Source organism: Periophthalmus magnuspinnatus, chromosome 22, assembly GCF_009829125.3.
Source record: "Periophthalmus magnuspinnatus isolate fPerMag1 chromosome 22, fPerMag1.2.pri, whole genome shotgun sequence".
Lineage (NCBI taxonomy): Eukaryota > Metazoa > Chordata > Actinopteri > Gobiiformes > Gobiidae > Periophthalmus > Periophthalmus magnuspinnatus.
This window is the reverse complement of record NC_047147.1, coordinates 21,595,927-21,620,913: the sequence shown is the minus strand read 5'-3', so window position 1 is coordinate 21,620,913 and position 24,987 is coordinate 21,595,927. Positions and strand designations below refer to the sequence as shown.

The 24,987-nt window shown below is 40.3% G+C and overlaps 1 protein-coding gene across 1 annotated transcript in view; it reads left to right on the top strand.

Moving 5' to 3' along the window:
* The window catches only part of LOC117390984 (uncharacterized protein C14orf132), a 59,071-nt gene extending 48,648 nt beyond the window's left edge, over positions 1-10,423 (top strand). Inside the window, exon 2 of the mRNA XM_033988793.2 lies at positions 10,124-10,423. Within this exon, the coding sequence (XP_033844684.2) occupies positions 10,124-10,360 (237 nt within the window). The 3' untranslated portion in view covers positions 10,361-10,423. The remainder of the gene's footprint in view (positions 1-10,123) is intronic.
* The last annotated feature ends 14,564 nt before the right edge of the window (positions 10,424-24,987 follow it).

Below are 24,987 nucleotides of genomic sequence, written 5' to 3'. Positions count from 1 at the left end.
CCTCTCAAAAAAAAAAAAACAAGCACATTTAAATTTACCATGATTGTTACGTCACAGGTAAAAGTCCTCCTTCGCTCCTGTGCAGTTTTTTAGTCCATAAATCATCACCAGATTTGTTCTAAGGCTTTCTGCCATCAAATGCTATTCATTACAAGTGTGTGTTTGTGTTCACACATCAAAAAAGGTGGATAACCCTAGCTATTATTTACTTTTTCAATAGAATTACTTCTGTAGCCAGTAGATGATTGGACGTGGTTTAGTGCTTGTTTGACTGGGTTGAGAAGTCTTAAGCTTAGTCTGGTTTGAGGCCAGTTTAGTTTTGATGTCTTGGTTTGGTCCTTTTCTAGTCCTGGTTTAATCCCGATGTGATTTGTGAAAGTGTGAGAACAGGTAAATCTTAACCTAGTTTAGTCCGGATTTAGACCTACTTTATTAATGTTAGTCCTGGTTAAGGCCTTGTGTAATCCTAGACCTAGTTTTCACCTGGTTGACCATTTTCTCATGGTTTAATTCTATTTTCAGACAGGGTACAGTCCTGGTTTGGACCTAGTTTAAACCTGCTTGAGTGCTGGTTTGGTCCTAGTTTATAGTGTGGTGTAAACTTGAGTATATTTTCTGATGGAGGATTAGTCAGCCATGCGAAGATGTCAACACGCCTAGAGCTCAGTACTCCAGGGATGCACTCGGACTAGTGATGCAGAGTCGTTTAGACCAATTGTTGCTTTGTTTGAGTCGTACGGGACTTATGTCTCTTAGGACACAAACTCCTTGGCTGAGTTTAGTCTTAGCTGGGGTCTTAAAGGATACAATTAAGCCACATTGATTATTTTGAGCTTTTAACTGTGTCACAACATTGTTCCCTCGTCAAAAACATATCTGGAGCTGCATTTAGCTTCATTCATGCTTAGTAAGTCCACTAAAAATACATGCAGTTTTGAATTTCCCAGGATTGTTACGTCACAGGTAAAAGTCGAGAGCTTTCCTATAAATCATGACCAGACTCACATATCAAATTGTGTTCATTATGACTGCTAATCCTAGTTGTTTGCTTTTTTCATTAGTAATTCCCTGTACTGTCAGTAGATGGTGCCCTAACATCAGTTTCAAATATAGTGAGCACATTTGTAGGAACAAGGTCTCCATTGTCTTACGTTAAGTTCTAAATCATGAAATGCCAAAGATACTCCATTTTCAGCATGTTTAAAGGTCAATAGTAAGATGAAACAATGTATAATATGTGCCATTTATTGTAATCCTGGTTTATTCCTTCCTACTGGGTTAGAACTTGTTTTGTCCTGGCTAGTGATCAAGTCCTGTACCCTCTTGTACCCTCACTCTTAATGCTAGTGACCATTTCGGTACTGGTTTAGTCCGGTTCTGGTCTTGGTTTGGACATGGTCTAATCTTTGTTTGACTGGTTTGAGACCCGTTGTAATCTGAGGCTTCAGTCACACCTGGTTTAATACAAATTTTTATGTGTGTTTCAAAGTGAGAACACAGCCTTAGTCTTGACCTAGTTCAGTCCAGATGTACACTCATTAAAAACATACCTGGAGTTGTGTTTAGCTTCATTCATGCTTGTATGATGAATCCTGTTTAGTACCGTCTCTCTGAGCATTACAAAAACGTGCAATTTAGATTTTCCCAGGATTGTTACGTCAAAGGCCAGAGTTCTGCTGTCCTGTATTTGGGTCATGTAATTCAACGCCTAAATACCTCACTGGCAACTGAGATTTTGTTTCTAAAATATATTTCCCAAATGCAGACATTATTCAGTTAAAACATGTAAAATACTGACATTCAGCTGTGTCCTTTGTAAAATTCACTGTGATCCTGATTTAATGCACTCTGCTTGGCTGGTTAAAACTTTCAAAAAATACAATTTGAAACACTTATCCCAAGGTGAACAAAAGCAGGTTTAAAAAGGAATGCATTATATGTGTTTAAGTCAATATATCAGTCCAGGCATGAATGTCCCCATGTCCTTGCACCTTGTTTTTACTCCAGGGACAAATCCGTCTCAGAAGTGCTCCACTGAGTGACCTCCAATCCTGTATCCTCCAGCTCCTATGTCTGATCATGTTCATCAAATTGGGACAGAATCTAGACCTGCTTTAGACCCGGGGTAGTCCTACTTTAGACTTGGTTTAGTTCTGGAGTAGGTGTGGTATGACTTGGTTGAGAACTGATGTTTTAGGCTGCGTTTACACTTGATATAGACCTGGTTATGTTCCTGGTTTAGTCCTATGTTTTGTAACATTCAGATGTCCCAAACAGTTTTGACTTGGTGCACATATAAGAGCTCTATTCACAGGAACGATACCGACTATCCCATTGCTGTGCACTTTAATGACTCCAAACATAACATCAGCTACCTAAGATATATATATATATATATATATATATATATATATATATATATATATATATAAGATCTCTCTTTTTTAAGAGCCTCTCATGCTTGCCCCCTGTAGCCGGAGACCTGCTCAGTGCCTGTAAATCTTAGGTAGCTGATGTTATGTTCGATGTTTGATTAGACCTTAACATCTGTGTGAACACACTGCAGTAGTCTTCTGTTGTGTGAGTGCACTTCAGGAGTCTTCAACATAAACTATGTATGTGCTTATGAATAATGATGGACTGATGATTCACTTTCTCTCATCCCTTTGTACGTCCTATTCTTCATTTGTTATTTCTTTCATTTCTCATTTTAGGATTATTATACAGCCGTTTGGAGATGTGTATTATGGGGTGTCAAAGGGACTGGTTATAAGTTATTGGTTATACCAGTAAGAGGCATCAGTATTGGTGCGATGTTGAAGATTTTACCGATATTTGACACCAATATTTTTTTCTGTCTGTGTACATTTATGTATGAATGTGTGTGCGTGCGTGCGTGCGTGCGTGTGTGTGTGTGTGTGAATGGGTGATTGTTTTCTTGATGTAAAGTGCTTTGAGTGCCTTGAAGGTGGAAAAAAAATGCTAGATAAAAATGCATGTTGTTATTATTTTAAAACTTAATTTGGAAGCTTCACTATAATGCAACATAAATGTGGTCCTTGCTGTGGATTTTAAAAACTTAATATCAATATCGGAAAACAGTTACCAGCAAGACAAATATCAAATATTGGTATCGGCTAAAAAAGTTTTTTTTATAAAAATCAGACCATGTTTCTCTAATTCTGACTTGCTTTAGTGGGATAGTACCTGTGGTAGAGATGAAAGAACTACTCCATTTTGTTACTTAAGTAAAAGTGCAGATACCAGGGCCAAAAAATACTCAAGTAAAAGTAGCACATAAAAAAAAATCTACTTAAATGAAAGTATTAAAATACCTGTTTAAAATGTACTTAAAGATCAAAAAGTTAAAGCATGTAATGCAGGTTTTGAGATCTAATAAAGCTTCAAATGTAGTAGTGTAGTGATTTTGAGCAGAATTTTATTCAACAGAAATTAGCTGTTTTGATTTGCATATTTTTGTTCGCTCATATTATGAACTTGTGAAATATAAACCCTCAGACTTTTCAGCAGGTCTCAAACTATCATGAAAAATACTTTTACTTTATCTTGCTCAAAAATGTAGTGGAGTAGAAAGTACAGATAGTGAAGTAAAAGTAGAGTATTCACTTTAAAAAGTACTTTACCACTTTTACTTCGTTATATTCCACTACTGATCTGGGGCCAATATTTATTATAGTTTTACTTCAGTTAAATGGCAGTTTGTGGGAAAAGCTGAGGTGTAAAACATTGATAGCATCACACTAGATAATTATTATTTTCAATTATAATTCCATCCAAAAGTCAATAACAATTTATTTACAAGGAACATGTTTTTCTAACCCTACAAACCTTCATTTAACAAAATAAAGATGTTTTCAGATTTGAACTACACTGGTCCCTCGCTATATCGCAGTTCACCTTTTACGGTCTCGCTGTTTCATGGAGTTTTTTTGTGCAATTTTACATGTTTTTTGTTTTGTTTTTTTTTTGTTTTTTTTTGTACAGTGTATGAACGTGCATTGTGTTCTGCATTCTGATTGGCTGAGGGACTGTAGACCGTTGTCCATCAGTCTCCTCCGTGCCGTGTCTCCTGTACAGTACAGAATGTGTTCAGACAAATTTACATAAATGTTGGATCAACACTACAGCAGAGTGGCACTAGGACAAAAATCGTGAACCGTGAAATACACATAAGTCAATATTAATTAATTAAACAAGAGAGAAATGTGAGAAAATGTTAATTCCTGTGTGAGAAAAGTGTATAAAGTGTGTGGTGAGAGGTTTTACAGCTGCAAAACATGTAGAATAATTGTAAAAAATAAAGCTGACTGCTTTGCGGATTTCGCCTATTGCGGGTTATTTTTAGAACATAACCCCTGCGATAAACGACTCTTCGATCTTTGTTCTTCCAGCATCCATGCATGTTTGAGTAATTCAGTGATCTCTCCTGGGCCCTATTCAAACCCGCCTTACGGTTACGGTTAACTTTTTTTTTTAATATAAATATACAAAACAACACACTACAACTTCACAAACCTGATACTTTGACAATGTAGACAGACGAATAAAAAAATCATGTGTGAATGAAACAAAACACAACTCCAGGTATGTTATTTAAGGAGGTAACAGCATTATAACATGGCTTAAAGCTCACAAGAATACATTTTGTGTAATGTAGGCCCTTTTATAACTCAGTAGAGGCGGCATAAATACATATTTGTGCTGCCAGGGGAAACCTTAAATAGGCCCAGTAATTACAGGGATATTAATCATAAACCAAGTGAACAAATCTGCAACAGACTATTTCTGACAGTTTATAAATATAGATGTTTGTGATGAATGCGGAGTACACTGTTGTGGCAGGGAAAGCGTGGAATGCGGAGGGGGGAGGAGGGGGGATGTGATGGGTAAGTGTGTGTATGTGTGTGTGTGGGGTGAGATGTGTGGGGGGGGGGGTACACGCCTGTCCGCTCTCATTACGCTCATGTGAACAGAAGGAGGGTTCAGACCATGTGTCATGCCATTATTCACCACCAGGGGCCAATGAGCTCCCCCCCATCCCCCCGCAGAGAGAGGGAAGACCCCGTTCAGAGCGTCCGTGGGTGTTTGTGACTTACATTTACATTATGGGGACCTGCCTGTCTTATGGGGACAAAAATCAGGTGCAGACAGTACTTAGCAGGCTTATTTTCCACATATAGAGCTGCTTATACAATATATCTGTACTGGGGCAAGACACATTTTGCACAAACACATGGGGGAAAAAAAAGTCGTGACTGTGGTTAAGGGTTGGACCAGTCTCCAGGAAATGAATGTAAGTCAATGGAATGTCCCCAAAAAGCATGGAAACCCATTATGTGTGTCTGTGTGTGTCGGTGTGTGTCTGTGTGTGTCTGTGTGTGTCGGTGTGTGTCTGTGTGTGTGTCACGGTTCATATGGGCTGGGATTTGATATGTAGCAGGTTAACTGTAAGAGTGTAGTATTTTTAGATTCTCTTGGGTTGTTACTGGGAAAATGAGTGAACTTCCTAAGACTGTAAAAGGTTTGTCATGTTACTTCCTGGTTGGACACGAGCAGCTGATATGACATATGAGGTAACTACTAGGTAACAACTATTACCTGGCAACAATGTTAACGAGGGTCAAAATGTGTCTAAAGTGCACAATACCTAAACATAAATGTCGTGTTTCTGTGTTGATGATATAGGTGGAGGTATTTTTTGTTTGTCTCCACTTTTCTCCCACAAACTGCTACTTAAAGAGCGCGTATCACACTATTTTCTGATCTATGTTATAATGTTGTTTCCTCATCACAAACAGACTTGGAGTTGTGTTTTGTTTCATTCACACATATTTAACACTCAAACTCTACATATTTAGGCTGAGTTCTTCTGTCAAACAGAAAACACTTTGTTCCACCTTGTGATGTCATCTGGTAATACAGGAAGTGCTTCAATGTCTTTTTAAGCTCCATACACCTTCACTAGAATTGGGATAATTTCAACCCTAAATATTTACCAAGTCATAATTAGAAAAACATGAAAACCGTGGAAAAATCTCCGTGGAAACAAGCAAGTGGCAGACCCTCCACTTGAAGAGTTACATAGTGCACCTTTATCTCATCATTCATATTACCCTTCTCTGTCTCTTAAAGCTAACACCAACTTGTCTGGGGATGAAACTCATTAATTCACAAACTTTTGGGTGGTTATATGGGTCACCCGCATTAGCATAAAAATGAGGGTCACGCTCTTGATTGACTTTAGAGAGGCGTGTGTTGTGGTTTAGCTGCAGCAGACGCACTCGTACTCGTTAGCTTGTAAAGAGACCGGAGCGTTTGTTTGTGGAACATCGTCTGTTTATTTGGCTTTTATTTGCAAAGATTTGGAAGTTAGAGGTCTTTAGCAGCTCAAGTATTTCATAAACAACCAAACTCTAGTGTAAAATGAGCAGGAGGTAATAGTCATGCATTTGGGATTTGTAACCCTGTTTACATGAGCCCACACAAGCCAGAATAAGATGTTTAAGAGGGAGTATTATGCAAAATCGACTTTTTTTTAGAGTTCTACCATGTTATGTTACATCAAAAAAATGCCTGAAGATGTTTTAGATGCCATCCATGCATGTTTGAGTAATTTAGTGATCTCTTTCAGACCCTATTCAAACCCTCTGTACATTTAACTGTACGATTCAGCCCACAAGCCGCTCCCACATGACAGTTTCCCATAAATACACAAAAGCAATACATAAAACTGTACACAACAACTTGACAAACCTGATGTGATGTGCGGTAGTTGAATTCAGGGGCGCCTGAGAGAGTACGCACAGCCAAAACCAATCCCCAAAGAGCTGTTGTTCAGTCTTGCGTTTTACTCGTCGACTGTATATATAAATGGACATAGCTAACGTGCTAGCTGATGCGTTCCAAACAGGAAGTGAGTATCTGGCTCCATCAACTCTGGCTCCAGTTGACTTTACACCGCTAGGATTGATTGACAGCTCCTTGCTAAACCAGCGATGCCAGTGGGATGGGGCATTACCTTACCTTAGATGTCACGCATGTTTGAGTAATCTAGCGATCTCTCCCAGGCACTTTTCAAACCGTCCTTACAGTTAGCAGTAAGATTCTGCCCAATGTCCCGCCCACAAGCCTATGTCAACCGTGCTCTTACACGACGATTCTCCATAAATATACAAAAACATGTTACAAAACTGTATACTACAACTTCACAAACCTGGCGCAATGTGAATTAGTTTCATTAGCAAGCTGATGGTCTTGTGATAGCACTCTAAAGGGGGAGCAAAGGGAGGGTTGACTCAAAACTGAAACTTGTTTTTGCCGAATATAGCACTTTCAAAACAATAAAATGCAACACGGTGATCTAAATATGTTGTAGTGCCACACAGCTGATGTCTCCGTGCACTTTTTGTCCACCATGTTTTTGTCCTGAGATGGGCGAATTACATTTTTAATTGCCTCCAAACTTCCATCTATCCATCGCTTCCGTGTGGGTGCGTCCCTGTCTTTCCCCCTAAAAGTGCTCTGAGCGTGGGCGCATGACAGCGGAGTGGAGGAGCTGTGTGAATGGCATATTTATAGCATTGTTGTCCTCCTCTGCACATGCATCATCTGGCCTCCTGTCTCTACTTTCTCTGACACGAACACACACACAACAAGCCAACCTTCACCACGCTCACATTGTCCAAAGCCATAAATCACTCACTCTGGGTGCGTTTGAAATATTCATGGGGGTAATTAAGGCGTGCTTCCTAAACAGAGCGGCGTGTGACGAGGGGGGGGGGGGGGGGGGGGGGGGGGGGTTAAAAACGTCTGATTATGATGTCACTGCTGGCGGTTCCATAAAACTACATAGAGGTAATGCCATAACTGTTACCTAGCAACCGCACTAAAGCTAATTCAATACAATAGGCTAATTATTTTCTGACAAATAAAACCTTTACTTTGTTTATTTTTAGAACTTAACGCTACTTCCTGGACTTTTTTTTTTTTTACTTTTTATTTTATTTTATTTTTTTATTGTGGGCTACTGTATCCTCCTTTGTTGAAATGTTGCTCAGATTGGTATTAGAGCTCCCCCTGCTGACAGCAAAACAGTTTTCAACTTGGATAGTTTGGATTTGAAGGTCCAAATGTTGTGTTGTTACTATGGGCGTTGAGTGGTCTGAAATGTATACAGCCCAGTTTGATCAGTGCAGGTGGTTTTAGACCTTGTTTCCAGATGTTTCCTGGTGTCTCCATGCCAGGGGACAGCTAGGAAGTATGTCATCCCATAATAGAAGGTGGGGTAGGTAGAGGTTTGGATGCTCCTTTGACTCTTCTCTGGTTCCTCTGGCTCCTCTGGCTCCTCTAGCTTCTCTGGCTCCGCTAGCATCTCTGGCTGTTCTGGTTCCTCTGGCTCCTCTGGCTCCTTTGGCTCCGCTGGTTCGTTTGACTCCTCTGGCTGCTCTGACTCCTCTGGCTCTTCTGGCTCCTCTGGCTCTGAGCCTTAGTTTAGCTCTGCTCCATCTGGTCCTGCGTCTGCATCACAGGCTGAACACAGCACAAGTCACAGAGTCTGTTGAAGTATTTGGTTAAATAATACATATTTGAAATGTGTTCTCTGGATTTACCAACACAACAGAGAAAAAATAAATAATAAAGCATTTTATTTATATAACCCTTTTTGGACACTGAAAGACACTTTGGGGAACATTATTCATTCACGTCAGGCTTGGTGGCAATAAACTGCTATTGTGGCCACAGCTGCCCTGAAGTTCAATCACTCACTTCACTTTGATACAGGGCCTAGCCCTGTATCAAAGTGAAGTGTCTCGCTTAAAGGTCATATATTACACAGAATGGACTCTTGTGAACTTTAACCCATGTTATAATGCTGTTACTTCCTCAATAACATACCTGGAGTTGTGTTTTGTTTCATTCACACATGTTTGAATAATCCTTTATTATTAGTTTGTCTACATACATTGTCTATTCCATTCCATTCCAAAGCTCAAAATGGTCTGTCCCACTTTGTGATGTCATAACGCTATAGTTCTTCTTTGACTTTGACCTTGACTGGCCAAAATGCCTACTTTTTAGAGAGCCCTTTAAAAGTAAATTGTATTTGATTATTGTTTAGAGAGAATTAGTTTGGTCTTTCATCCAACTATAGATGCAAAAATGTATTAAATTAAATTAATTTCTACATTTTACTTCAAATTTGCAAATTAATTTAATTAATTGATTTACAAATCTCACCAAACCCTGGAGGGCAAAGTTTGACTTTACGGGCTGCACTCGAGCAACTGTGGCACCTGTTATTCCTAGAGGTCACCCATTCAAGTACTAACCAGGCCAGAGTTCAGACGAGTTTGGACCATAGACTGTGTAAAGAAGTGGACTGAGTGTGATGTCACCCATGGCGTTCAGCTCCAGTCAAATGAAGCTCATCGAGGTTAGCAGTTATTGGGGCGAATTTTGAGCCGAGGTTCATATTTCAACTTCCGATATCATAGCAACCAAAGAGCCAATCGGGAGTGAGGCTGTTGAAGGTAATGCCCCTTCCTGCACGCACCACTGGTTTAGCAGGGGGCCGGCCCGCAGCAAAGCTGTCAATCAAACTTGTTGCTACTGCTAGCGGGAGTGACAATTTCAATATTTTTTTTTTTTCCGGACTCATGGTCCATTTTTTAAAAAAAGACAGTAAACATTTACGTTTTAAAAAGACAGAAATACCAGTGTCTCCACATCTTGGACTAATAGCAGATTGCACTGAATCTTATGTTTGTGAGTGACATTATTATTTTATTTTCGGCTGCAAATAAATCTGTACTTTAAAGTTCTTAGTACACCTTGTAAAATGTTCACTTATGCAGCGACAAAACCTCTTGGTCACACTAGTCCATCGAGGCCTCCTCAGTCGCACCCGTAAAGCGTTACTATAACCCAGCTGCAGCCTCTGGAGAATGGCTTTTTTATGAGTCCAGAGGAGGGCAGTGTACAGTCATACACAATATGATTCATCAGAACATGACCCAAACTTGATCATAAGAGTATTACCTTGAATATTACCTTATTACCTGGAGTTAGATATGATCCTTTCTTTCTCTCTGTCTGTCTGCAGATCCCAGTGATGACGGGGGCCTTCATGGACTCCTCCCCGAACGATGACTACAGCGGAGAACACTCTCTCTTCAACTCTTCGGCTAACGTCCACGCAGCTGCCGCCGCAGCGTCAGCACAGAGCCAGCAGGAGGAGCAGCAGAGCATGTCCTCCGACGCCATCTGGCTGTGGATCGCCATCATCGCAACCATCGGCAACATCGTGGTGGTGGGCGTGGTCTATGCCTGCACCTTCTGATACATAGGCCCGCCCCTAAACAAGGACCATGGACAAACAGGGTGATCGAATGAGGGATGGACTGAAGAGGGAATGTTGAGGAATCGGATGAACTTGTGATAGCTTCGTAGATGTCGAGATGTAGAATTTGAAATCTTGAATTCTTCGTCTTGACAAGTGGAAAAAAGATTAAGAAGATTGTACTATCACGTCTGAGGGAGAAGGGCCAACGTGTGATTAATATTCAAGTGGAAACTGAGCTATAACTCTTTATTTTATGAAGTGCAGAGGTGGATAGCAGTCATATTTACTCAAGTACTTTTATTTAAGTCACTTTTTAGATATCATACACTTACTTGAGTAGTACTGTGCAGTGTAATAGTACTCTTACTTGAGTAAAAGTTGTGGTTCCTCTTCCCACTGTGAGTAAGTCGACAAGTGACAAAAGCTTTATGTCGACAATATGAAATGATTTGTATAATTGTGTTTCTTGCACCGCTCCTTCAGATCAGATTTTTTTGTGGCTTTTGAAAATGCCAAATTTGTGCATTATTTAAAGAAACCATATTTAAACATGACCTGTGTCCGTAAATATGAGGTAAAATATAGGTTTTATTGATAACAGTTGTAATGCACATATGTAGTGTTGTTTATTATTATCCAATCAGAAAGCAGAATAAGCCGTTTGTTTTGGTTGTCAGTTTCAAAGCTGAATTCCAGTTGGTTTAAACCTAAAATGACTCTCTCTGATCTGAATGGTCACTACCTAAACCCAGCACCTGCAGCCAATCATGAATTAGTGCTAGTGCAGCCTCTGCAGCTCAGTGAGTGAATTCTGGAGGTTCTGAGCTTTCACATGAGGCCTGTCCATAAGCTGAGTATGAGAAAAATGCATATGTCCTTCATCTGCAGGTTAAAGCTCTGGCAGCACAGGTTCAGTTGTGGTTGTACAGAACCTTCAGGTGCATTCACACCGGGACGTCAAAAATGCGTTGCACGTGGGAGGACAAACGCCTCCCACGTGCATCATGGACGCCGTGGACGCGGAGAAAAATACTTGATGCGTGTCCAGAGCGTCCGTTGTGGTGCCTTTGGATGTTTTGTTTTCTCTGTGTCTTTGTGAACTATACAGACCAGGTTGAGAGACTGGCTTTAGTGTATTTATTACATAAAACTCATCAACGGAGGCGATCCGCTCGGTGGTGGCATGTCTGGGTCTGTGACTAGCCTTTATGCTAGCTGGTCCGCCTGGCATCATTAAATTACCTATACTAATTAAATTGTTTCTGGCTGATGTCTTTCTACTTTTTCCTGATAATGACACTGCTAAATCACTGGAGCGTAGTCTCTGATTGGTTGACGCTGCACATCAAAGGTAAAATGTTCAGCTTTTTCAACTCTGGCGTCAGACGTTTTGGGTGTGCAAACAGAGCATCTGGTGCCTGAATGCTCAAGATACTCCACGTCAACGCCAGATTCACGCTGCTCTAACGATTGAAAACACGCTGTAAAGACGCAGGGCGGCCAAGACGCGCGTCCACCATAGACTTTGCATGTAAACTCAACGCCCCTGATGCCCCGGTGTGAACGCAACATTCTAGTTTCAGCAACTTCAATAAGATATCAAATGTTATGTTCAGACAATTGGGGATGCACTGATCCAGCTTTTCCAGGTCTGACACTGATACTTTGGCTTTAAATTTCTGCTCATACCCAATATCAACCGATACCCGTGAGGCTCTGAGAATGGCCTTTTCTCCCCAAAACACAGGTAACATATTGTGACATGTAACTATTATTATCTGGCAAGCAATTACAAAACAACTTTGTATAAATAAAACTTCAAACATTAAGAGACGTCCTAGGCCTACATCAGCCAGTACAGTTGTATAACATCAAATTAAAGGCCTGACGAGGATATCAGCTGAATCGATATTTTGCTCACCAAGGTAATTCTTTCTATGTGTAAGTAACAGTAATCTTACTTGAGTACAAATGATGGCTGCTCTATCCACCTCTGTCGAAATGTCCATACTTGTCGATGTATCTGATTGGCTGTTGTGGAAAGGCTTATTTTTAAATAGTTTATGAAAAAAAAAGGGACTCACGCTGAGGATTTTTTAGCCAATCGCAGCAACTCCTCTTATTTTGTAGCTAAACTCCCAAACCAGATGGATTTAGTAAACAATATATTTTTGATTGAATTTGTAAATGTGCACCATGTAGTTACCATGTTACTATTAGTATCGTTACAGTGTAAATCTAGACCCCGCCCACTCTCATGCTAATACTGCCGTGTGATTGGTCGACCCCAAATGAGTGAGGAGGTGTTGTAAATACAAACTGAATGTTCATAGGAATCAGTTACATTAGTTTTGAGCTTATAGACGGTATTGGCCACGTTCCTGTCATCGCCTCTTTCCTACTTTTAGCTAAACCTGTTATTTAAAGAGCTCATATTAGGCTATTTTTAGATCTATGTTATAACGTTGTTTCCTCATCACAAACGGACCTGGAGTTGTGTTTTTTTATAAGACCTTCAATACTGTTTTATTCATTTTGGAGTCTGTGTTATAAAATAAACATCATAATCTGTAAACTTACTATAGATGCTAAATGCTAAAGGCGCTAAGTGGGAATCTGGTACGAAAGGGGCGATGACAGCTCCAACAAAACTTACTCTACCAGACGTCTACCTGTCCATTTCTGTCTCCTTCAGTCTTGTTGGCACTGTTCCTCTTGCTTCTCTGTAATATTGGACTAAAATGAGGAGGCGCATCTCTGGCTCTGCTCCTGTCTCCTCCTGTTTACTCCTGACTGCTCACCTGACTCTACTCCTAACTGGTCCTTTCCCTCTGCTCCTGTCTCCTCCTGCTTCCTCCTCTCTGCTCCTGCCTCCTCCTGCTTCCTCCTGCCTCCTCCTCTCTGCTCCTGCCTCCTCCTCTCTGCTTCTGCCTCCTCCTGCTTCCTCCTGTCTCCTGCTGCCTCCTCCTGTTTCCTCCTGCCTCCTCCTGTCTCCTCCTCTCTGCTCCTGCCTCCTCCTGCCTCGTCCTCTCTCCTGCTGCCTCCTTCTGTGTCCTTCTCTCTCCTCTTGCCTCCTTCTGTCTCCTCCTGTCTCCTCTCTCCCCCTGTCTCTTCAGTGCTCTTCCTGCCTCCTCCTTTCTCTTCCTGTATCCTGCTGTCTCCTCCTCTCTCTCCCTACCTCCTCCTCTCTCCTCCTGCCTCCTCTCTCCTCCTGTCCTTTCAGCTCTCCTTCTGCCTCCTCTTCTCTGCACCTGTCACCTGCTGCCTCCTCCTGTCTCTTCCTCTCTTATATTGTTTCCTCCTATCTCCTCCTGCTTGTTCTTCTGCTCTTCTGTCTCCTCCTCTCGCTCCTGCCTTCTCTTGTCTGCTCCTATCTTTGCCTCTCTACTCTTGTCTCCTTCTGCCTCCTCCTTTTCCCTCTTGCCTCCTCCTGCCTCCTTCTGTCTTCTCCTGCCTCCTCCGCTCTTTCCTGCGTCCTCCTCCCTGCTCCTGTCTCCTCCTGTTTCCTCCTGTCTGCTCCTGTCTTGTCCTCAGAGGAACATATTCTGCAGTGACATTTGGACAGTGATACTTCTTAATTTGAAAGATGGACCACCACTTGGCTGCATATTTCTTCAAGTTTTTTTATTTTTTATTTGTAAGGGCAATTGAAATGTGTAGGCTTTTGTTTATTATTGTACTTTAGTAACATAGACTCAGTAACATCCACATCCATCAGCCTTTGGATTATCTCAAAAGCCACACCTTAAATAGCACATACTAGGCTTGTAATCTATCATATTTTGAAGGTTTTGTAAAAAAAATTATATAAAAAGTCAGCAAAATAAACTTGTTTCAAACCATTTTGTTTTCTTTTTTCTTCCAAATACAAAAAAAAAAAAAACTAAAACTTGAATTAAAGGTACACTGCATCACTTTCCAAGCCTTTCCAAGTCTCTATGGAGATGTCATTGCTTTGAATGGAATGTTAGCTCACCACGTCTTGCCTTTATTAAATTACAGAGACATTTATTGCTAAAAAAAAATACCTTGAAAAAACAAAAAAGTTAGACAAATATGTTAATGACATACTGCGGCACATTCCAAGCAAAGCAACAACATCTCCATGGCGACAAGCAGCGCGTTGCAGACGCTCAACCAGAAAAAATATATTGAAAAATGCTAAATAATCCTGATGTATTAAACAACATCTATTATGGGCTGGTGTAGGACTCCCTTTACTGGCAGCAAAGCGACTCACCATGTGGGAAAACATCTAATCTTAGCTAATAACGAACATGCCTTAAGACATTAATGTGAGCATGCAGTAAGTAGTAATGGGTGTGATTTGACAACAAGTCTGGTGATGATTTATGTACTTGAAAAGAGTTTTTAAAAGAACATTGTTTCTACCTGTGACATCACAATCCTGGGAAAGGAGTTTTAGAGTAAATATGGGTCATTGTGCACCTATTGTGTATCGGGGCACATCCATACATCCATTTTCTTCTGCTTTACCCGGCGCCGTGTCACAAAGGCTGTGGTCTAAACAGATGCGTAGACTTCCGTTTCTACATACACTTCCTATAGCTCTTCCAAGGCATTCCCAGTTCTGCCGAGAGACATAGTTCCTCCAGCGCATGTCCAGGACCCATAATGACCTGACCTGTCCTGTAAATAAGGATAGTCAGTTTCACTCTAGAACTTCTTCTTCTTCTTCTAGAGCCAGCACCAGCAAATGTAAAATGACTTCTGGATGGGATTGCAAAAACAGTGTCTAGATGACCACCGTTGAAACCTGCTCCTCTCCTGAACGAATGAGGGATTACACCATCTCAAATCCTGGGAAAATTCAAACTGCACATTATCTGCAGCTCAGAGGAGTATAGAAACCAGCGTGACTGAACGTAAATACAACTCCAGGTATGTTTTTGATGAGGGGATAATGTTATAAAGCTAAAAAAAAAAAAAGTCAATGTGGATGTGGATTTCTGCAGCGTCAAACCTCCCCTCCTCATAAGTTCACTGGTAGTTTCCTTCTTCTGTCTGGAACACTGCCAGGCCGTGTGGAGGCGGCTGCTGCCATGGCAACGCTCCACTTCCTAATTGGGAGTAATAAAGTCTGCCCGGCTATTTTTAACCCCCGCTCCTTACAACCCATCGATTTAACACCTCGAGAAAAGCTCGGAGTTCCATGTTTGTCAGGTGTATCATTACTACAGGGTGACGAAGAGATACGAGTTACTACGTTTATATGCGCAAGGAGCTCCCAAGTGCGCCAAACAACTTCAGATTGCTCCAGAACCTGTCAGACCACCAGTCTACACCCAATCCAAGAACAGAATAGGTGCGAACGGGGGGCTACGAGACGTTCAGGGGCATCTAGGAATTCAGCTCTGACACTTAAACTTTTATAATTGCTAATAAAAAAGGCCATTTTGCAACTCTTATTTACGTTCATTGTTTGATTTTCAGACATGCTAAGAACTAGTGTTGTCACGATGCTAAAATGACTCGCTTTTATCACTAAGGAATAGGCTCGATATCGATATAAAGGTTCATTACTGTCCTGTGAATGTGACTTTTTTAGTATCGATACCTGTGCAGATGAGTATCTAGTTTCAATGCCATTTTCAGTATCGATTAGAGTCAGATTTTCCAAACAAAACAAGCTAGTCCAAGGTGGCGACAGTGTAGTTTGCCCTAGCTGCTCATCTAAAACTTGTCTCTATCAACACAACGAGCAGGTGAAGCTACAAGGCTACAAGTCACATCCGTGGAGAGGCGATCCAGCTCACCATTAGAATGCATGTTTTAGAGGTTTTAGACGTTTATTTTCGCAGTACGCACCCCTGTAACTCAATAAATGCCAAATAGATGGAAATTATATTTAATGCCATACTGTGGAGAATTCAGGCAACACGATTACATCACCGTGGAGACAACCCCGCAACAGAAAAATTACGTAGTGCTCATTTTCTAGAAGACTGTACCCCATCTGCTTGTCTCTATGTAACTGTTATTGCTTTGTATAGAAAATTCTGCAGTATGGCATTAAACATGTCTACCAGGTGACATTACAGGTCATGTCTGTGGAGAGGCGACACCGCTCACAGTAAAAATTCTGAGCAATAAAAATGAACTTTTATTGTCTTTAAAATGTGAAAAACAGAGCTAAGTGGTCCAAAGTTATTCCTCACTTACCTTATGCATTCAGAGCATCCTAATTACTCACCACGATGAGTTTATAAGTGATTTTCACACCTCTCAGACACCAAAGCGGAGTTATTCTGTCATGGTAATGCTCACAGCAACTAGCATGCTAACACACTTCCTGATTCTCTGACAATTAAACACTTTATGGATACAGACAGCGCATAGTAGACACATTTTGACCTTAAGAGCTGCTTATACAATTATATAATTTACAGCTAATGTCATCAACATTCTCTGAGGAGGTGAGGCAATGGGCTGTCTGAAGCTCTGTTTAATGCAGAGCGCCTGTTTCATTTGTGAGTCATGTTTGTTTGATGAAAAATGCGAGCAGTACCACAGGGCAAGTGGTGCTTCAAATGTTAAAAGGAATACAGGAAAGAGCAGTTTTATTACAAATGCTAAATTTTAATCATATCTGAGGGGTATAAATATATTAATACCCGTGAGGTGTTATGCCATTAGACTTTGATATATGTGGAAGAGAAATAATTTTGAAAATGCGTAACAAATTGAACCACATCTTACCTTGAGTTTTATGTTTTTATGTTTATTTTTTCCAATTTGAATCATGTTCCATAAGTAGTGTGCCAGGTTTTTGATGATTCTCCAGTTCTGACTTAATTTGATGGAATAATATCATAGAGTGTGACGTCACCCGTAGCGTTCAGCTCCAGTCAAATGAAGCTCATCGAGGCTAGAGCCGTTATAGGGGTGACTTTGGACCCGAGTTCCATATTTGGACTTCTGACCGCGAGTATCATAGCAACCAAAGAGCCAATCCGGAGCGAGGCTGTCAAAGGTCACGCCCCTTCCCACCCGCACCACTGGTTTAGCAAGGAGCGGACGTATTTCTAATGCTAATGGGAGCTACCTCGGGGAAAGAAGGCGCTCGATTTGTCTATTATTAATGTTCATATGTTGATTTACAGACAAAATAGCAAAATAAAAATACCAGGATCATGCAGAGCGGGTTAATATGAACATTTAAAGACCAAAATGACAGGGTTGACAGCAGCAGTTACAGAAAAAGGAGTGACAAATTTTCAATAGAAAGTGAATTGGAGCAACAATGAAGCTATTTGGAACACGGCAGCTAACAGATTAGCCATGTCCATTTATATATACAGCCTATGGTGAGCAACAAAACAACCAAATAGAAAAACACAACAAACAAAGCATGTGGATTTAATCTCAAATGGTGAATATAGCAAAATGATATCAAAATTGTTACTTTACATGATTTCATTTAAACATGAGCATTCACTGTGTACATTTAGGGGCGATGGAGCCTCTTAAACACCGTTAAACAGCAGTGTTCTATATTGTACCAAAGCTGCTTGTGACTGGGCCGTGTGCCTGTTCTCCATCCTGTCCCTGTCCTCCCGGTCACTGCTGAGCTCAGGTAAACCCACTCCATCTGTCACCACTCCTCATGTGTCTGCTGTCTGTGGCAGATTTACAATCTCTGAGGGAGAGCCAAAAATAAGGCTCAAGTGGCTGTCAAAAAGTGCAAGTGCCAGTGTAGTGGATTATGTATCACAGCATATGGAAGAAAAACCATCACTATTAATCAAATTGTGAAAATCATTATGCGATACATTCATTCATTGTTGATTTCAGTGACATAACTCCAGATGGTGCTACTGGTTAAAGGTACAGTATGCAACTTTCTGGAAGTCACTTGCAGGATAACATGGGAATATAAAGTTAAAACTATACTTCGGAACACTTCACACATTTTTTTCATGTGGTTAGACTCAGTAATGAAGGTTATTATTATTATTATTATTATTATTATTATTTAATTATTTATTTTATTATTTTTATTTACAACTAAACCGGGCCTAAAGGACCTGCAGACTGCAACTGATCCTCCAAGTATCTTCACTCTTCAGCTCTTCAGCTCCACACGTCCTTTGTTGAACCAGAAGGAGGAGCTCTTGTCCAAAGTGCGGTGCTCCAGGTCTCAGGGTTATATCCGAAGGTGCAGGCGTCCTCATGTCCCCTCCTCTGGATATCCCTGTAGCACAGAGTGATGTGCACTCCTCCCTCCCCGCTCCAGCAGCAGCCGGATCATACGGGGGTAGGGCTACTCTCCTCAGGGGCTCCTGTCACTGCAAACAACATCAGGACTGAACCTGATTTAATCCAGGGTTAAAAAGGGGTCTTTTACAAAATCGATTTTTTAGCTTTCTACCCTGGTATTGTGTTGTGTTCATCAAAAACAAGCCTGAAGAGCTTTAAATGTCATCCATTCATGTTTGAGTACTTTTGCGATCTCAGCTGACCCCAGAGAGGGAGGGAGAAAGGGAGAGAGGGAGAGAGGGGAGGGAAAGAGAGAGAGGGAGGGGGGTCAAAAAGAGCCTTCACACCTCCAGCTGACCACAGAGAGGGAGAGGGAATAAGAGAGGGAGAGAGGGGAGGGAAAGAGACAGAGAGAGAGAGGGAGGTGGGGGGTCAGAAAGAATCCTCGCACCGTCTTGATATCTTCTCATCCTCAGATAAGTAAACAAATGTATCTTCAAGTTGAATCCAGATGTTTGTAGATGTTGTGGTGGTTCATGTTCTTCTCAGGTGACCTTCCCGTCCCTGTGCTGCTGTTCCTCTCCTGAAGGAAGATGAAGAAAAACAGCTAATCACAGAGGTGACCTTGTGAAGCTAATGTATGTTAATGTGTGCTAATGTAGGATAGGATTAAAGGTAAGATTATGGGAGAATGCCATGGGGATACAGAGGAATAGTACAAAACAGGTGAAACCACAACTAAACCAGGACTGAAAGAATTACCAGATATAATCCAGGACTGAAACTAAACTAGGTTCTAGTTTAAACCAGGACTAAACCAGAACTAAACAATAATGGGGTTTAATCTAGGGCAAAACTAGAATCAAACCAGGACTAAAAGAATCACCATTTATAATCCAGAACTAAAACAAAACTAGGATTAATCCAGGACTAAACCAAAACTAAACCAGGACTAAACGAAATTAACAGCTATAATCCAGAGCTAAAACTAAACTAGGATCCGTTTTAATCCAGGACTAAAACAGAACTAAAGCAGGACTAAAATAATCGCTTGTTATAATCCAGGTCTAAAATTAAACCAGGATCAGGTTTAATCCAGGGCTAAACCAGAGCTGAACTAGTATTAAAACCTCTTTAGGTTTACTCTGATGCCAAACCGGAACAGGACCAAACCCAATCAGTCCCAGGTTAAATCCAGGATCAATTCCGGGTATCAACACACAGTTTACTGATGGTGGTATTGGAAAGTAACCATCCTCAGGCAAAAATATTTATGTAATATTTAATTTAATAAAAAAAAAAAAAATGAAGTGTCATTTTCTTTGTCATATTTTTTCCTTTCTCTCTCTCTCTTTTTTTTTTTTTTTTTTTTTTGCAGTGGCACTATCCACACTTGCAGTTTTTTTCCTTTTCTTTTCTTTCTTTTTTTTTTTTAAGGTAGCTTGAAACAGACATGAGCTACTTGCACATCACATAATGTTTTACTATAGAGCATGCAGTTGCACTTGAATGACTTTTGCCTCTGTTTTAACATGACTATGGCACATTCTACTTCCATCTGCATTGTTTTTTATCAGTGATTTTATGGAAGTGTGCTTTGGGAAAGAAGCACATGCACTTTTGTTATTTGTCCAGCAGAGGGCTCTAGAGATGGAGCTTTACACCAAGGTCCTGATGGTATATTACATGTCCACTGTATGTTTGGGATAAAATATAGGCTAGAAACTAAATAAAAAACACCAAATTATAATATAAGCATCTTTTGCCATCATGTCTAATGTTTTTGTAATTAAGATTAAACAGCATTACATTACAGTTTTAATCAATAAAAGTTGTATTTGCTTTGAACACGTTGTGTGTACCTTGTATCTCGGGACATACATAAGTCCAGTTTATGAAATTTAAAATGAAAATCGTACGTACAGTTCCTTACACTATTATCTATGTTTCACCTAAGTGTAGATAGATGAATTGGTTAAAGATGGCCCAGCATGCTTTAAAAAGTACACACAATACAAGGACTTCCAACCTTTTTACTCCAGAGAACCATTTTCACAAAACAAATCTGGCAGAGAGCTCACTCCTGTTAGCCGTTGCAATACATGTAGTGACAGCTAGCCTTCGATGTTTATAACAGTGAACCATTCTTCATGTATTAACCAAATTAGGTATGTAAAGTCTGTATTCACCATCATAATGAGCCACGTGAGGAGTTACACTGGAACTGCTCTGCGTAATGTAGAAGTACTCAATCTTCTGGGAGTTATGGAGTTTAAAAAGAATATCGTGTAATACTGTGTGCAAAAATTATAAAGGGTAATATTTAAATAAAATAATATAATGTAAATCTGTAACTTCATGGAATAACAGGTCATTACATGGTAGTTAAAGGTGGACTATGGAACTTTTCTGGTCGGTCTGTCAGTCCCCTGCTTATAAACATGCTACTGCGTCACCTGTACAGTTCTAGAAAGCTTAAAACTTAAAATCTCTCTCAATCTCTTAAATTATGGTCTTATAAATGAAGGGGAAATACTGTAAATAAGGGGACATTAAATATGAAATGTGTAAAAGAAAACGAGTCAAGTACATTTTCTTACATGTATTACAAACACAACTATCTAGTGGTCAAAAAGTGAACTGTATATAAATCGCATCTGAGTATAAGTCGCACCCCCGGCCAAACTATGAAAAAACTATGGTATATAATCTGAAAAATACAATATTGAAAGAAATGTAACATAATGAAGGGTCCCTCAAAGTTGCTTAAGTCCAGACCAGATCAAAAGAGCAATGAAACACCCGGAAATGGGCTCAAAGCATGCATCAGTCGTGATTTTTTTTTTTAAAGGAACTGACTAAAGGGGAGCCAGAGCACATCGACAGTCTCTCTGTAACTGCTTCTGTCAATGTCGTCAGTTTGGTGTTAAAATGTTCGTATTAACCTACACTACATGATCCTGGTGTTTTAATTTGGCTATTTGGTCCGTAAATTGAGATATGAACATTAATAACATTCTTCAAATTCACCGCTATAACCGCTAGCCTCGACGAGCTTCATTTGACTGGAGCCGAACGCTGCGGGTGACGTCACACTCACTTAGTCCACTTCTTTACACAGTCTATGGAAGTGTAGCCTCTTAAAAGCCCCTTGAACCAACAGCCACAGAAACAATGAGCCTAATTTTAAAGATGAGCCCAGTGTTTTATTTGAATCCAGCAAAATGGAAACTGAATGGGTGAGATCAGTTTAATAAGGTTTTAGACTCTTACATAATTTGTGGCTTAATTAGAGCAGTGTCCAGACTTGTGTTTCCAGTGCGTGGGAAACACAGGCCACATGTGAGTCATTTTTTTCGTGTGACAGAGAAGTGATTTAAAGGTCCTGTTTTAACCAAAATTGACTTTACCTCCTCAAAAACATACCTGGAGATGTGTTTTGTTTCATTCACACATGTTTGAGTAACTCTTTATTATTAGTCTGTCTACATCTCCAAAGTTCAAAATGCTCTGTTCCACCTTGTGATGTCACAAAGTGGTAGATTTCAATTTAACAGCTCCTTTTACCTTTAGTTCAACAGAGATTGGAAATTCCAAAGCTGGGATGATCCAAATTATTCTAGTGAAGGTGTTTATAACACAGTGGAGCACTTCCTGTATTACCAAATGACATCACAAGGTGGAACACTGAAGAACTCAGCCTAAATATACAGGGTTTCTGTGTTAAACATGTGACAATGAAACAAAACACAACTCCAGGTCTGTTTGTGATGAGGAAACATTAGAACATAGAACATAGCACATACACTGCACGTGCTGAAACTTATGATAAATGTGTTTCTTTTGACCTTCTTGGAGATAAAGTTAAAATAATCTTTGCAGCTAGCCTGGTTACAATCAGGTTTGTACGCAGGTGCTTGTTACTATGGCAACTCAGCACTTACTACAGTTAGTCACTTTGTTGTAACAGAACTGAGGATCTGATGAGCCTGGGTTGCTCAATTTGGTGGTTTTCAGATTCTAGTATGTGATGATGTCTTATTTCCAGATGAGGACAAGAGTTTTTCCCATTGATTGTATTTCATCATGAAATATCCAAAATGTAAATTCTATTATTGACTAGACCTACGACTACTACAACAAGAATGTGCATTTCAACAGCATTAATTTTAGCTGCCCCCCATCTGTATTAAAGGGCTCATATAATACTGTTTTCTGATCTATGTTATATTGTTGTTTCCCTCGTCACAAACAGACCTGGAGTTGTGTTTTGTTTCATTCACATGTTCAACACACAAATCCTGCATATCTAGTCTGAGTTCTTCTCTCAAACAGAAAACACTCTGTTCCACCTTGTGATGTCATCATGTGGTAATACGGGAAGTGCTCCAAGTGTGATTTTAAACTCCATACACCTTCACTAGAATCATTTGGATCATTTCAGCCCTGGAACTGCCAATATCTACTGAACCAAAGGTAAAAGCTGTAGCTGTTAACTTGAAAACTACCACTTCATGACATCACAAGGTGGAACAGAACATTTTGAGCTTTGGCGATGTAGACAGACCGATAATAAACAGTTACTCAAACAACTCCAGGTGTGTTTTTGGGGGAGGTAACGGGATTATAACATGACTAAAAGCTCGCAAAAGTCAATTTTGTGACGTTGGACCTAGGATTTTAAAATATTATTGTCCTGTAGAATGTAAATGAATATAAATGCAACCCAGCAATAAACCAGACTGTGGCTTTAGCTCACTTCATGAAATACCCCCCAAATATTGACCGCCCAGATGCTAACGGTAAGTCACTCGAGGGTCGTCCTGGTGGAACCTTCGGGGCAGGACCATCTGGCTGGAGTTCTGCAGCCACATCCATTTGCGTTATGATTTTTGGGCACTATTCATACAGTGTTTATCAATTACACCCACCTCTCGCTCATGCCTCTGTTCCATCTCACTCACAACTGTTGTTCCATTTGCGACGCTCATCTTTCCCCTAAAGTGGGACCTGAGGGAGCAGCCGGAAACACGGTCTTCTCTCTCTCCACACTTTGGTGTCAGAATCCATTCTTCTCAAAGTGTCATCATTCCCCAGTCCCCCTGAGACTGTGCATTCTGTCACAACACATACCAGCTCTACGCGTTTCACTTTTCATGGCAAATTTGGTTGATCGGTTTGGACGTGTTATTTGTTTGAAAATTCTACTCCGCAAACACGAATTGCACATCTTGTCGAACCGTGTTTTGACACAGAATGGTAATCTCATGCGTCATTTTGACAAGTGATGTGGCTTACTTACTTGGATTAGTCCTACTTGAATGTTCCATGCTGTAAACATTTCTGTATCTATGGAGACGCATGATGCCACAAGGCTGAGTTACAGATCAGATCTGTGGAGGCGACCCTGCTCAAAGTAACAATGCATGTTTCTTTAAGTGATTTGAGTTGCAGATTTGCATAAAAGCACCTGTATTTGAAAAAAGGCCCAGCATCCAGGAGTGTCATGGGCATCATTTTTTCCGGTTGACATTGAGAGGAGCTGTCTGAAAAGCACAAATATTATGCACTGTTTGGATTGTCATTGGCTTTTAAACATGCTCTTGTGTACCTTTGCTTTGGTATTGCATTTGGAGTGATTCGTGCACGTTTGAGCAATCTTGAATCGCTTATTTTCAAGACGCCATATTGCCGATCGACTCCTGTTTTCACCGCCACTGGTACACACACATTGCTCTTTATTTACTTCGTTCTACAATTTTATGTTCTTAATTTGTGATACACGCAGTATTCGTCAGCGTCACAGTCATTTTACCACAAAAGGAAAAAAAATCCACTACTCGCTATTGTGCTTTATAGCTATAGCCGTAGAATTATTAGAGGTTCCAATAATTCTACGGCTCTTTGTTGCAGACACAGCACAATATGTCTTCTTTAAAATATTAGCTAAAAAAAACAACAAAAAAACCCAGAAAACCCCCACATACACTGATCTGTTATAGTTTGCCTTCTACTGGCAGCAGAGGGAATTACCACAGCAAAAACAATTAAACGAAGTAATAAGGAACATGTCCCGAGATGTTAGTGTGAGCAAACAGCAGTAATGGGCACGATTAAGTCTAAGGCTGTGTCCGAATGTGCACTTAACCCGGCATGCACAACACATGCACTCATTCACAGAGCAATTTTTTTTTGTTTTGTCTGAGATGTTGAAATTCTCGCTCTGGTAACAGCTTGAGCTAACGCTAGCAACTTTACACAGCAACGGTTTATTTAATAGTGTTTTATTCATAATCAGGATCAACAGTGATAAACCAGCGCTTCTATCTGCTTCATTCAGTCGTGTTGTGTCCAGTTAAAGACCTGTCACTGTCTTCTGTTTTCTGACTCTTGCAATGCATTGT